The sequence below is a fragment of the Lampetra fluviatilis genome, chromosome 42, assembly GCF_964198595.1.
Source record: "Lampetra fluviatilis chromosome 42, kcLamFluv1.1, whole genome shotgun sequence".
NCBI classification, from domain to species: domain Eukaryota; kingdom Metazoa; phylum Chordata; class Hyperoartia; order Petromyzontiformes; family Petromyzontidae; genus Lampetra; species Lampetra fluviatilis.
In genome coordinates, this window is record NC_136316.1 from 6,389,179 (window position 1) to 6,401,309 (window position 12,131).

Below are 12,131 nucleotides of genomic sequence, written 5' to 3' on the forward strand. Positions count from 1 at the left end.
AAGAACCAAGAAGATGGATCCGCTCAACCTCGCAAGCAGCGGCTTTTGGCTGCTCGCCGTCGAACAAAGGCGGTGGTCACCGCATCGCGTGTCGCTTTCAGATGCGCTTCTGCGGCCGTCTGGAACGCTCTTCAGATGTTAGGAAGCCGCTGGAGCTATGCACTTATAAATCATCATCTAGATTGGCAACTCATTTCTTGAGAACTGATTTTTGTATTTAGTTTTGATGCCCTTCCCCCCACACCTCTAATTAGCACGGTTGGCTACGTACGGTGTGAAAGAAGTTGAATATGCACACAACTCTTAACACATCTTCGCTGATCACCGTGCACCAACAATATATAGAAATAAATGAAAACAACTAAATTAAATGACGACGTTTCGGGCGCAAAACAAGCGTCCGTCATCAGGTGGGAAAGCATGGCCTGCTGCTGATGCAGACTGTTTCGTATAGAAATAAAAACGACTCTAAAAATGCAACTAAATGTTAACTAAAGAGCCATCACGATTATTAATTTTCTTTCTGTAGAGTCATCTAAATCGCCGAGAGTCATGCATTGGGCAGTAAAATAACAACATTTAGGTTCACCACAAAACTGACACATTTGCCATTAATACTCAAGGTGTGGTCTTAAAAAGAAATACATAATAGGTGACGCTTCGGTGAATGGCCCTTTTTCAGAGCACATACAAGAAGAGGCCAGAGATATAGAGTGGAAAAGAGTAAGATACTGCACTTAACACCGCGGGGCATGGGGAGAATTACATTGAAAAAATATATTGTTTAAATTGTCAAACGACTATTTACCTTAATAGAGGGTGTTGTTCCTGTTAGATCGCGATCTAACCCACAAAAAAAACCTCTATTATGGATGATATTGGTCGCGAAAGCCTACGTTTTAAACTGACTATTTACTTAATGCAGTCGTAGCTATTGGGGTAACGTGACCGTTCATCCAGCCAGCCAGCAAAACTTACAAAATATATATCGTATCTTATCTCATATACTGTAGATGAATATAGCGCCTTATTCCAAGGCGCTTTACAGCAATTATAAAAATTGCACATCACGTGACAGCGGTTGAGATAAAGAGTGCCGGTTGTTCAAAGTGCCCGTATGATTTAGGGGCAGTCCATAAATGACGTCACGCGATTTTGGACGATTTTGGACCTCCCCCTCGTCACACGGCGTCACAAAAAGTCAGACCCCCCCCCTCAAATATGACGTCACAAAGCTCTGCCCCCCCCCTCCCGAAAACTATATTTCCATTTTGATAATAAAAATGCTTCAAATCGCTTTAAACTATTGTCATTGTAGTGCGTATTTAATGCGGCGCTGCACTCTGATATTGTAGGAGTGTTGTTATAACAATTAGTGTTGTTAGAACAATTCTATATTTGATAATTGGTTTTTTACCCATTTATCTGGCAACAAAACTGACACCTTTTTTACAAGGAGTCATGTTTGCATAGACCACAATACCTGCAGTCATAATGCAAACAAAAAACATAACTCTGATAATGTATGCACTGTCCTTGAAGTTGTAAAAAAGGTGTCAGTTTTGTTGCCAGATAGAAGGGTAAAAAAAAAATTATCATATTTTTTACTGGCTAATGAGGTTCCAGTGGTGTAAATTCTATATTTATTTAAAGTTGCGCATTTTGATGTGACGTCACATTTCTCGACCCCCCCCCTCCTCGTCACACATCGTCACAAAAATCTGACCCCCCCCCCCCACCTAGGTGCGTGACGTCATTTATGGACGGCCCCTTAGCGTGCCGCTTTTCAACTTAAATCTTAAACTTAAAGCTTTCGCGACTGCATGAATTCACGTAGATCCACGTGGACTTTGCCGAAAGACCCGAGGAATATTATTTTCAACTTATTTTGGGTGGCGTTGCAGCCGCGTCCTCCCCGTGCACACTCAAGACGTTCACCTGCACGGTGTCCATGCCGCAGCCTGTCACACGCAGCTGGAACAATATCAACGCGCCGCCGCGTGGCCGGTTCCATTCACAATGGTGACAACAACAACCGCCATTCGCCACTAAGTGGCGGTGACGTCACCACGACGCTTGTGCCAGGCCAAGTGCACCTTGAGGCCACGTGAAGTGTCGAACGCCCGCTGGCAGGAGGTCACGGGGCAGACCCAGCAGGTGCCACGGGTCGACTGACCGAGATGACCGAGATGACTGGCTGATGCACCACCTGTGCCCCCTACTGTACCAACTTGCTGTGCTTTAGCCACCCGGCGCTCCGCTCGTTGTTGTGAGCGTCGCTCCTCCGCCCTCCGTTGTTGTTGGAGGGCGACTGCCTCCAACTGCCCAGTAGCGTCCTTCATGAGCCTCCTCCACAGTGGTGACACACACTCGTCCACCCAGCAGTGTGACAACGCACAGCAGGTGAAATGTGGTGGGTAACAATAACACTGGTCAACACACTTTTTTCTGGCATAAGGTATTCCAACGGTCCTAAGGTAATTTTGGGGTGCTGATTCCAAATCTGGCATCAGTTTTTGTCTATCACATCAGGTTTTTGAGATATCAAATATTGCATTTCAAATAAAAACTGCAGAAGAAAAATATTAAATAAATGTGGATATCTACATAAAATTATATTATAAACACACTATCCTAAAAATACAGCACCATATTTTAACACTAAAGCAGTCACTGACTCGCAACAACTTGCAATCATAAGTGACAGAGTTAATTTCGGGTAAAATCAATGAAAATGGGGTATGTCGATAGCATAACAACGAGATGTGATAGAGCAAATCTGAGATCAGATTTGGAATCAGCACCCTGAAATTAGTCTAAACAGCTGCAAAAGTCCAGGCCAGAATTTTATTTTATTTTTTTGTTGACCAGTGTAATCCAAGACGCCTGTCAAGGGAGTGAACGAAATTGCCTCTGGTGCTCCCCCTGGTGGAAGGCCCCCTTCAACCAACGAGTAGGGAATTGCAGGACCTGCGACTTTGCCTATTTTTCGTTCGCTTCGCGACTCGTTATTAATTGGGATTTCGTCGCGCTTGTGCGTTGTACGTATTGTAACGCGCGCTGCGTTGAATATCGTGCTACGTTTAAGCACGCCGGCTTCGGTGCAAACCCTCCCCACCCACCCCCCGCGCGCATGCGCAGTGCGCGACCCGGACCGCGGGGGTCTCAGAACCTCGCCGGGGTTTGTGAGAGGGAACCAACAAAAATTTTAATCTCGAAACAAATCAACAAACGACCAAGACGCGCAGCCTCAACGGCCACCAGCAAAAGCATCAACAGCTGAAGCAATCATTGTCCCCCCCCCCACCCCACCACCAACTCCTCGGGATCCGTTGATCTTCCCGCATGGAGGCGACGCCGAGACACCGAGGCCGAGATGGGGTAGGCCCTACGGTCGGCCCTGGGGCACCTACCGAGGACGGCGCGCCCAACCCCGCGGAGCCGCTATCCGAGAGCCGGTGTCCCGACCTCCACCCCTTCGAGCACGTCATCCAATTCAGTCGCGCGGACAAGATATGCGTAAGCTCATAGTGGATTGTAATTTTTTTTGTTTTATTTATTTTGTTTTGTGATTTGTTCACGCGTGGCGTTTTCGTTCGCCCGGGTAGACATCCGTTCACTCTACGTGTTGGTGTTGGTGGTGTGTAATTTGGTGGTTTGTCTATTTTGTTTAATTTACAAAATTGGGATTTTTTTTTGCTGTTGAAATGTCCTTACGGTTTTGTGTTATATTTATTTGCGATGTTATTCAGATTTACAAAAAAAAATGCATCACATTGTGCGATTTGCATGAACAGTAACATAATTTAGATTATGTACACTATTATTTTGTTTAATAATATCACAAGGCGAACAATCTGTATATATGGTTCTGTTCATCGTTATTTGTGTTTACCTGTAGAAATTAAATGTAGTTTGATTTAGTTTTACTTACCCTACCTGTTGATAATTTGTGTTTTGTCTTTTGAAGCTTTATCTCTTTTGTATGTAATTAAAAATATATATTTTTTATTGAAATGGATACAGTTGTGCTGTCAGAGATTTAGGTATTTGCAATTTAACGTAATAAATATTTTATGCAGTAGGTAAAAAAAATTGTGTTTGTAATTAAATATTAAACACAATTTGTGTTATATAATTCAGTTCAATTTAGGGTTCGTAATATAATCCTAATTGCGCAGTTGTAGTTTACAGTTTAATACAATTTATATCTAGCGTACAATAAATCATACAGTCCGTTTAAAATACAATTTCGATTTACGCCACAGTTTAAGTCATCATATGTAAAATAAAATGTGTAATTATAATGCGACACTCATTATAGTTGTGTATATGATCGCCTTCAGATCTCAGAAGCTAAGCGGGTTTGAGCCTGGATATTGCATGGATGGGCTTGCGTTTGTGTGCAGTACAGTTTAGTTGCAGCCGAAATGAATTCCGGGATTAAATCATAACTTGGGAGGCTTTCGTCGCTTTCCTCGCCGCGTCGACCAGCGTGGTGAAGTATGGTCAAACTGCACTCACGATCAGCACGGTTTAAGCGGAGGGCCTTCACCCAGCCTTTGATAGACACCTGGCCAAACTTCATAGACACCTGGTTATATCTTCTTGGTTATTTCGGTAAAGTCACGTAGAAGGGAAATCATAAAATAATAAAAATAAATTAAACATTCAGACGCTGTCTTTCCGACAGACCTGTTCTTCACCTGAGGACGGCTGCTTGCGTTGTGGCCGAAACGTCGTGAGAATTATTTTATTATGTTTTATTTTTATTATTTTATTATTTCCATTCTACGTGACTTTACCGAAAGCACCAAGAAGATGAATCCCTGCAGTCACGAAAGCTTTAAATCGATACCTGGTATACTTCATAGACACCTGGCCATGCTTCACCACACCACCGGTCAGTCAGGTTTTGGCGAAGGTGGCAAGCATAGATGTGGGAGCGTAGAAGTGCAGTTCAACAATGGATATTTTCCGCACTGCCCTGGATAGCACCTGTTGTACGCACACTGGTAGCCCATTCGAGCACTGTGCAGGCTCAACCCTTGCTTAGCTTCTCGAGATCTGACAGCGTCGGGTGCATTTGGGCTCTTTTTGGATGATGTTGATGATGGTGAGCAACAGCTGTTGTTTTACATGAAGTTGGTGGAGCCAGATCAGTCCATGGGGAGTAGCAGAGCATCGCTGTTATACTGGTAGGAACCTCCTGGTTACACCAGCCCACAGGGGATTATTGTGTCCGTCCGTCCGTCGTGCAGGGAGGGGCTGGGTGGGGAGGGAGGGGGTGGGTGGGGCTGGGTGGGGAGGGGGAGGGTGGGGCTGGGTGGGGAGGGGCTGGGTGGGGAGGGTGGGGCTGGGTGGAGAGTGGGAGGGGTGGGCTGGGTGGGGGGGAGCTGGTCACCCCGTGGTGCCCTTATAAAACTCAACGTTTCACCTACTCACGCCGGCTTGTGCCCGCCCTCACAGTCGGCCATATTTGCGGAATACACCACGCCGCCGTTGACCCTGGCCATTGACCTAGCAACCCAACGTTCCTACCAGCTCCCTCCGTAGGAGTGTGTTGACAATGACGATGATGCCTCCTTCGTGTGTGCGTGAACTGGGTATTGAGACGTTAGACGTCCCGTGGTCTGTTCTGGGTGACCACAGTCGCACATTGATCCGTTTTTTTAGTTTTCCATTTCGCAGTGATTTGAACAAAGAGGTTTACAAAAGATGTACGTGTGTTGAACTTCTTTCAAACCGTACGTAGCCAACCGTGCTTAATCGGAGGTGCAATGTACACGTCAAATACGGCGCAGATGTGTGCAGTTATGAGTGTTGAATTTTTACATTACTCGCTCCAGAAGTCCAATAATTCGTTGTTCATATTGGCACTTGCAGTGTGCACATGACATATGGCTCCCAGAAACGTGGGTCCTTAACGAAAAATGCGGAACAAATATTTAAAAGCGCTAAAACTAAAAAGAGCTTGGTAGAGAGGCCGCGACGTCTGGCCATTAAATTTCGAGGCAGTAAGAGGAACACGCGGGATCAGAGAACTTTCACAGGTTCACGATGCCATCACACAAACTAACAAGCAAAGTGAGGAGCGGCCGTGGGCAGGACGCGTCACGCCTAGACGGGATGATGGACAAGGGGCAGAGAACGGTTACGGAGCGGCAGTCAAGGAGCGCAACGCGGTCCGAGAAGTACGTCCACTGGCGGAGGAGATCATTTCACGTGATGGATTTGCTGCCATCGCAGGGTCGTTGGGAGGTGGCAACAGCTTTGGGGGGGGTGAGGCCTTCATCCAGCAGTGGATTGGCCATGGCTGATGATGATGGTGATGATGAATGTGTAGGAAGGCATCTGCAGAGAGTGAAATGGTCCTTATCTCTACGGCTGTCAAGGAGGTTGTAAACTTAAACGCTTTTATCTGCACCGGGTTGTGTTGCAGTGTTAATGATTAACTAGAGTTAGGCAATTAAGGCTCAAGTGGAAGCCAAGCGTTATCTTAATGCAGTTTTAATATAGTAACTCCAACTGCTCCTGCCGCAGTGTAATTCGAATCCGTTAATGATGATGAAAGCCATCGCAACAGACAAATTAACGAGGTGTACATTGTGTTGATGCCGTCAAGAGTTGCCCGATATCCTCGAAGGATGATTCGTGTTACTAAACCCTTTGGCAGCACGCTCGCTCTTTGGCTGTGTGCAAGTGAATATTTTTTTGATCTGGTCTAATCCGATTGCTTAAGTAATCGATTACTCAACCGATTATCGTTCCATTACTGGCCAAATCGGATAACATGAAATATAGTTTGGGGGTTGGCGGGGTGGAAATCTTACTGCCGTTCCTCGTGTGCCGCTGGACGGGAGGTGACGGGCATGGCTTGGTAATGTCATCAACATCTTTAGCTGTGCCACACCATACGTGGCTTTTAAGGGGTTTCCTGCCTTTCGATAGTCAGGAAGGTTGGCAGATATTTTTAAAGGGGCCCTAGTGACCGACCACTAAATAAGTGGTCGATTGCAATATTCAGTTGATTAATAAAGTTAATTGATTCATCGTCCCATCTATAATTTTGTTTTAAATATTAGTCATTTATCTAATGAAACCCCATGTCTGGCCAATTCCATTCTAAGGAGCGTTTGTGTCTGTGTGTGTGCGTGTGATGAAACTGGAGTATCCAGAAAAACCGACCACAAATATGAGAGGACATAAACACTCCAACGCTTACACAGATGAGTTAAGGAGCCCATGTTCTGTAATGCAATGCCCTGGCCACCTCCTCGCTCCTATCGCATTGAGTCTGTGAATATGAAGGATGTCTGCGCAATCCACCAACCCTTGGCTCCCAACTGCTCAGCACTCCCGGGGTCGACGTTGCGCTCTTTTGGTGATCGTTGATTTTGTTAGCGTGGCACCCAAGCTAGGATGGAATGCGCATTATACAATGATTGTTATTATTGTACTCGTGTGTCATTATACAACTGTATATTAATTATACTGGTAGGAACCTACGGCTCAGTGGACTTTACCTGGTAAATAAAATAGTTTAGTTCGAGTTTAGTCTAGACCACCACGGCCAACGCCCCTTCTAGCCAAAACGGGTTCTGCCCAAGCCCACTTACTTTTCTTTACAGTCAATATTGTGTCTTAGACCGGCATCTCTAGTTCTCTGATTCGTGGAATGCTCTCTCACCGTGCAATTGCAAGCACGCACTTTTATTTTGGAAAACGCCAATTTATTTTCGACGTACATTTCTTTACATACTACCTTGTTCGGTCGTCCTTGTGCGTCTTCCAGTTCCCAAAGTCATCCACAGAATGACAAACACGTGTTTCGCAATAAATCAACATCACCAACTTGAACATCAAAAGTAATTTGTGAGTTTTGCGCCGGCTTGCAGAGCCACCGGGCCTCACCGGGTGTTTTCTCTTGAGACCTATGAACGATGCCACCGTGAATTCTTGCCAAGCACACGAGCAGTACCGTTGTTGGCCTTACCATCAACACGGTATTGTCCGTGCCGACTGGAATACAGACAGTTGTAGTTGTTCGCTGCAGGGCAGGGCGTTGTATTCACGATGCCCTAATTTCCATTGTGGCTTGCGCTGGCGTGCGTATAGCCATGTAATGCATTTGTATCGACATGGGTGTGAGGATAAAGGAGCAGCCCTCGCAATGTGTGGCGCACGCCGCTGCCGGCGTAAGGTTCTGTCCCCCAGAGGGAGCTCCAGATGGAGACTACTTTGGCCTAATCTTCCGCTGAATGGGACGATGGCCGATGGGCGAGACTGGTGACGGAACAGCAGCCAGAGCACAGAATGGAGTGCCAAGAGGACGACCGCCGGGTAGATGGAGCAATGACATCGGCTCATGTGCTGGGAGCGAAGATGGGATGGCAGCAGCAGTGAACCGTGAGTGATGGTGACAGCGTGGGGAGGGCATTCGTCCAGCAGTGGATAGACAATGGCCAACGATGACTTTACATAATGCAAACTTACGACGTCCGTTTTTTTCCCCGGTGCCATTGCTGGTAATTAATTAATTCACAGACATTTGCACGTGAAAGATTATCGGTTTTCCCAGAGCAGTTGCCGTTTCAGCACGTTTGATTAATTTACTGTACTCGTGGCTATTAATAGAGTTGCGCGTTTTTACCGAATTGCTCTTCCATGATTTACTTCCTTGTCGCGGCGCATGCCTCGGTGCGAATGAATGAATGAATGAGCGCGGTGTCAGCACATCCAACGCGCCGCAGTTCCAGGCGTTGCAGTACGGCCGGCACGCGTGGCCAAGCTCGAATCGTCGCACCTCCGACTAGCACGACGCTTGGCTACGTAACGGCGCGAGAGGAGTCCAGCGTGGGTTCGAGCGTTGAGTGCGGCGGCGTCGACGACTGTGCGTCCTGCGAGCGATGACGCGGAGACGCGATGCGCGCGCGTCCAGACCCAGACATCGCACCAGAGGTCGCAACCGGGTACCCGATACCCGTACCCTACCCGATACCCGGCTACCCGTACCCGGCCGGGTACGGGTAGCCGTTTGCGACCCTGGTGCGGCCGGGTACGGGTAGGCCGTGAGTCACTGGTGAGTAGCCGTTTGTCACTCATTTCGGGTAGGGTACGGGTAGGGAATCAAAACCTGTTTGCGACCTCTGCATCGCACCTGATTCCGTCTGTTCGATGTGATAAAGGTGCAGCCCTGCCAACCTCGCTTGCTCATGCCACTGCTGGTTCGAAGGCCTCTCATTGAATCCGCCGGAGGCACGAATGTTTCGGTGATGGCCGGGCATCTTAATGCAGGATGCCAGAGCTTGGGCAATTGTTGGTAACGCCGGTTCTGGCTGCCTTCCTCCTCACTCGTTGCGGTTTTCCGTGTCCCCGTGCGAAAACTGTGGTCAGTACAAATCTACGCAACATCACTGTATTTATAAATAAATATTATTATTCAGGCTGGGAGTGTGTGAGCGTGTTCAGTGGTTAGCGCGCTGCGCTATGAACCTGGCGACCCGAGTTTGATTCCGCTCATGGCCAACACCAGTGACGATTATCTCAAGCGGTCCTGGGCCTCTCCTAGGTCGACTCGACCGCAAATTAGTACCTGGTGCGGTGTATTAAACATTAGCACGGGGGGGACAAGGGCGGCCGGACGTGGTGCTGGCTACCCATCCCTTCGTATGCTGTCCATTAAAGGCTATACAGGGGATCTTTGTCTTTGTGTATATGTATTTATGTGGAACTTCTTTTGCACCATACGTAGCCTACCGTGTTAATCGGAGGTGAGTGAGTGCGTGTCTTGAGTGGGTGCCAGTAAACATGGACTGCACGACGAATTCCATTTCATTTCCATTTCCACCCCCATTTACGTGGTAACAAAATGCCCTGTGAGCCGTTAGTAAAAGGAAAGCTTAGAAGTTGAAACTTCAAATGATTTATTTACAGCTATATTTGCTTCTACAAAGAGTCGGTTGCTTGGTAAAACAGCCCTGATGGCCGTTAAGCGGCCGTAACGTTGTTGCCGATGTCCTCGCGGGCACTTGTGGCGCGTCGTGACCTCTGCCCCCCTGGTGCGTGTGGACGTGTGTGTGTGTATGGGAAGCGGTAGTGCAGCGGTTAGCATGCTGCGCTATGAACCCGGCAATCCGGGTTCGATTCCCGCTCACGGCCAACACCAGTGACGATTATCTGAACCGGTCCTGGGCCTCCCCTAGGTCGATTCAGCCTCAAATGAGTACCTGGTGCGGTGTGTCAACATCGCCACTGGGGAGACAAAGGTGGTCGGGCGTGGTGCTGACCACCCACCCCCTCGTGTACCGTTAGGTGCTCGCTAACAACACTTGCCCCTACAGTCCGTTAAGGCTATACGGGGGATCTTTGTCTTTGTGTGTGTGTGTGTATGTGCGCGTGTGTGCGTCCGCGAGCGTGCGTGTGTCCGTGCGTATGTGTGTGTGTGAGACACGTCAGCGGCAGGGTCGTGATTAGCGCATTGCCCTATGAACCCCGTGATCCAATTTTGATTCCCGCTCACGGCCAAGACGATTGTTGATTATCTGAACTTGTCTAAGGCCTCCCCTAGGTTGACTCAGCCTCAAATAAGTATGTGCTGCGGTGTATAAAAAAAAACATCGCTACTGGGGAGACAAAGACGGCCGGGCGTGGTGCTGTCCCACCCACCCCCCCCCCCCCCCCGTGCCCTGCCGGCCTTAATCGGCGCTCCGGTAACAGCACTCGCCCCAACAGTCTGTGAAGGCTCTATGGGGGGAACGGTTGTCTTTGTGTGTGTGTGACGAGACAGATCGGCCTCATGTCGGTGACGCTCTTCCCCATCCGGCTGCTGCTCGCCGCGTTCATGATGCTGCTTGCCTGGCCCTTCGCCTTCGCGGCCAGCCTGTGGCGCACCAAAGCCAACGCCGACCAGCCCTTCCCGCGGTGGCTCAAGTGAGTGCCTTGCCGAGTGCCGAGTGCCGAGTGCCGAGTGCCGAGTGCCGGGCCGGCCCGGCGCGGACCGGGACACGCCGGCCCGGCGGGTTTTTTTTCCACTGCGGAAGCCGTGTGCCGTGCCGTGCCGGTGGCGTCACGCGCGGCGAGCGACGCGTGTAGGGGGCGATGTGGTGGTGACGTGTTTCTAAATATTGATGTCGGACTTCTTTTGCAGCGTACGTAGCCAAACTAGGCTAATTGCGGGGAGCGGTGGTGTAGCGGTTAGCGCGCTGCGCTACGAACCCGGCGTGCCGAGTTCGATTCCCGCTCACGGTCAACACCAGTGATGATTATCTGAAACGGTCCTGGGCCTCCCCTAGGTCGACTCGGCCTCAAATTAATACCTTGTGCAGTGTGTAAACATCGCCACTGGGGAGACAAAGGCGGCCAGGCGTGGTCCTGGCAACCCACCCCCTCGTGTGCCGTTTCGGCCTTCATAGGTGCTCGCTAACAGCAATTGCCCAAACAGTCTGTTAAGGGATATACAGGGGATCTTGTCTTGTCTTTGTTAAACTTCTTTTGCACCGTACGTAGCCAACCATGCTAATAGCGGCACGCGGTGAGCGAGTGGCGACGCTGGTGGTGCCGTCTTTGTGAGTCCAGCACTACGCGTTTTGGTTTTGTCTCGGCCCGGCAAAATAGCCGGCGGCGACACCACGTATACCGCGAGGGCACCTGCTCTGGTTCGGCTCGCGTGCGCCAGTGGAAAAAGGGCTTCTTACATGTCGCCCGGGTGGCGTAGGGGGCCAATGCGATCTGAGAGATCCTTTATAGCAACAAACAAACAAACCACCATCTTCTTGGTTCTTTCGGTAAAGGCACGTAGAAGGGAGATAATAAAATAATTAAAATAAAACATAATAAAATTGTATAATTGTATTATTATCTCCCTTCTACGTGACTTTACCGAAAGAACCAAGAAGATGAATCCCTGCAGTCACGAAAGCTTGAAATCAAGACTCAAAATAATCATACGCGTCGATGTAGAGAATGTAAATGAATAAAGACGAATATTATTGGTTCTTTCGGTAAAGTCACGTAGAAGGGAAATAATAAAATAATTCAAATATTAAATAAAATTCTCTTGCTGTGGATTTCACACCTGATGATGATTGCTTGTGTTGCAGTCGAAACGTCCTGAGAATTTAATTTTTTAT

General features: G+C 48.5%; 1 protein-coding gene across 1 annotated transcript in view; it reads left to right on the forward strand.

Moving 5' to 3' along the window:
- Positions 1 to 3,156: 3,156 nt before the first annotated feature.
- The window catches only part of LOC144946673 (lysophosphatidylcholine acyltransferase 1-like), a 71,309-nt gene continuing 62,334 nt past the window's right edge, over positions 3,157 to 12,131 (forward strand). Inside the window, exons 1-2 of the mRNA XM_078875751.1 lie at positions 3,157 to 3,519; positions 10,790 to 10,932. Of these exons, the coding sequence (XP_078731877.1) occupies positions 3,346 to 3,519; positions 10,790 to 10,932 (317 nt within the window). The 5' untranslated portion in view covers positions 3,157 to 3,345. The remainder of the gene's footprint in view (positions 3,520 to 10,789; positions 10,933 to 12,131) is intronic.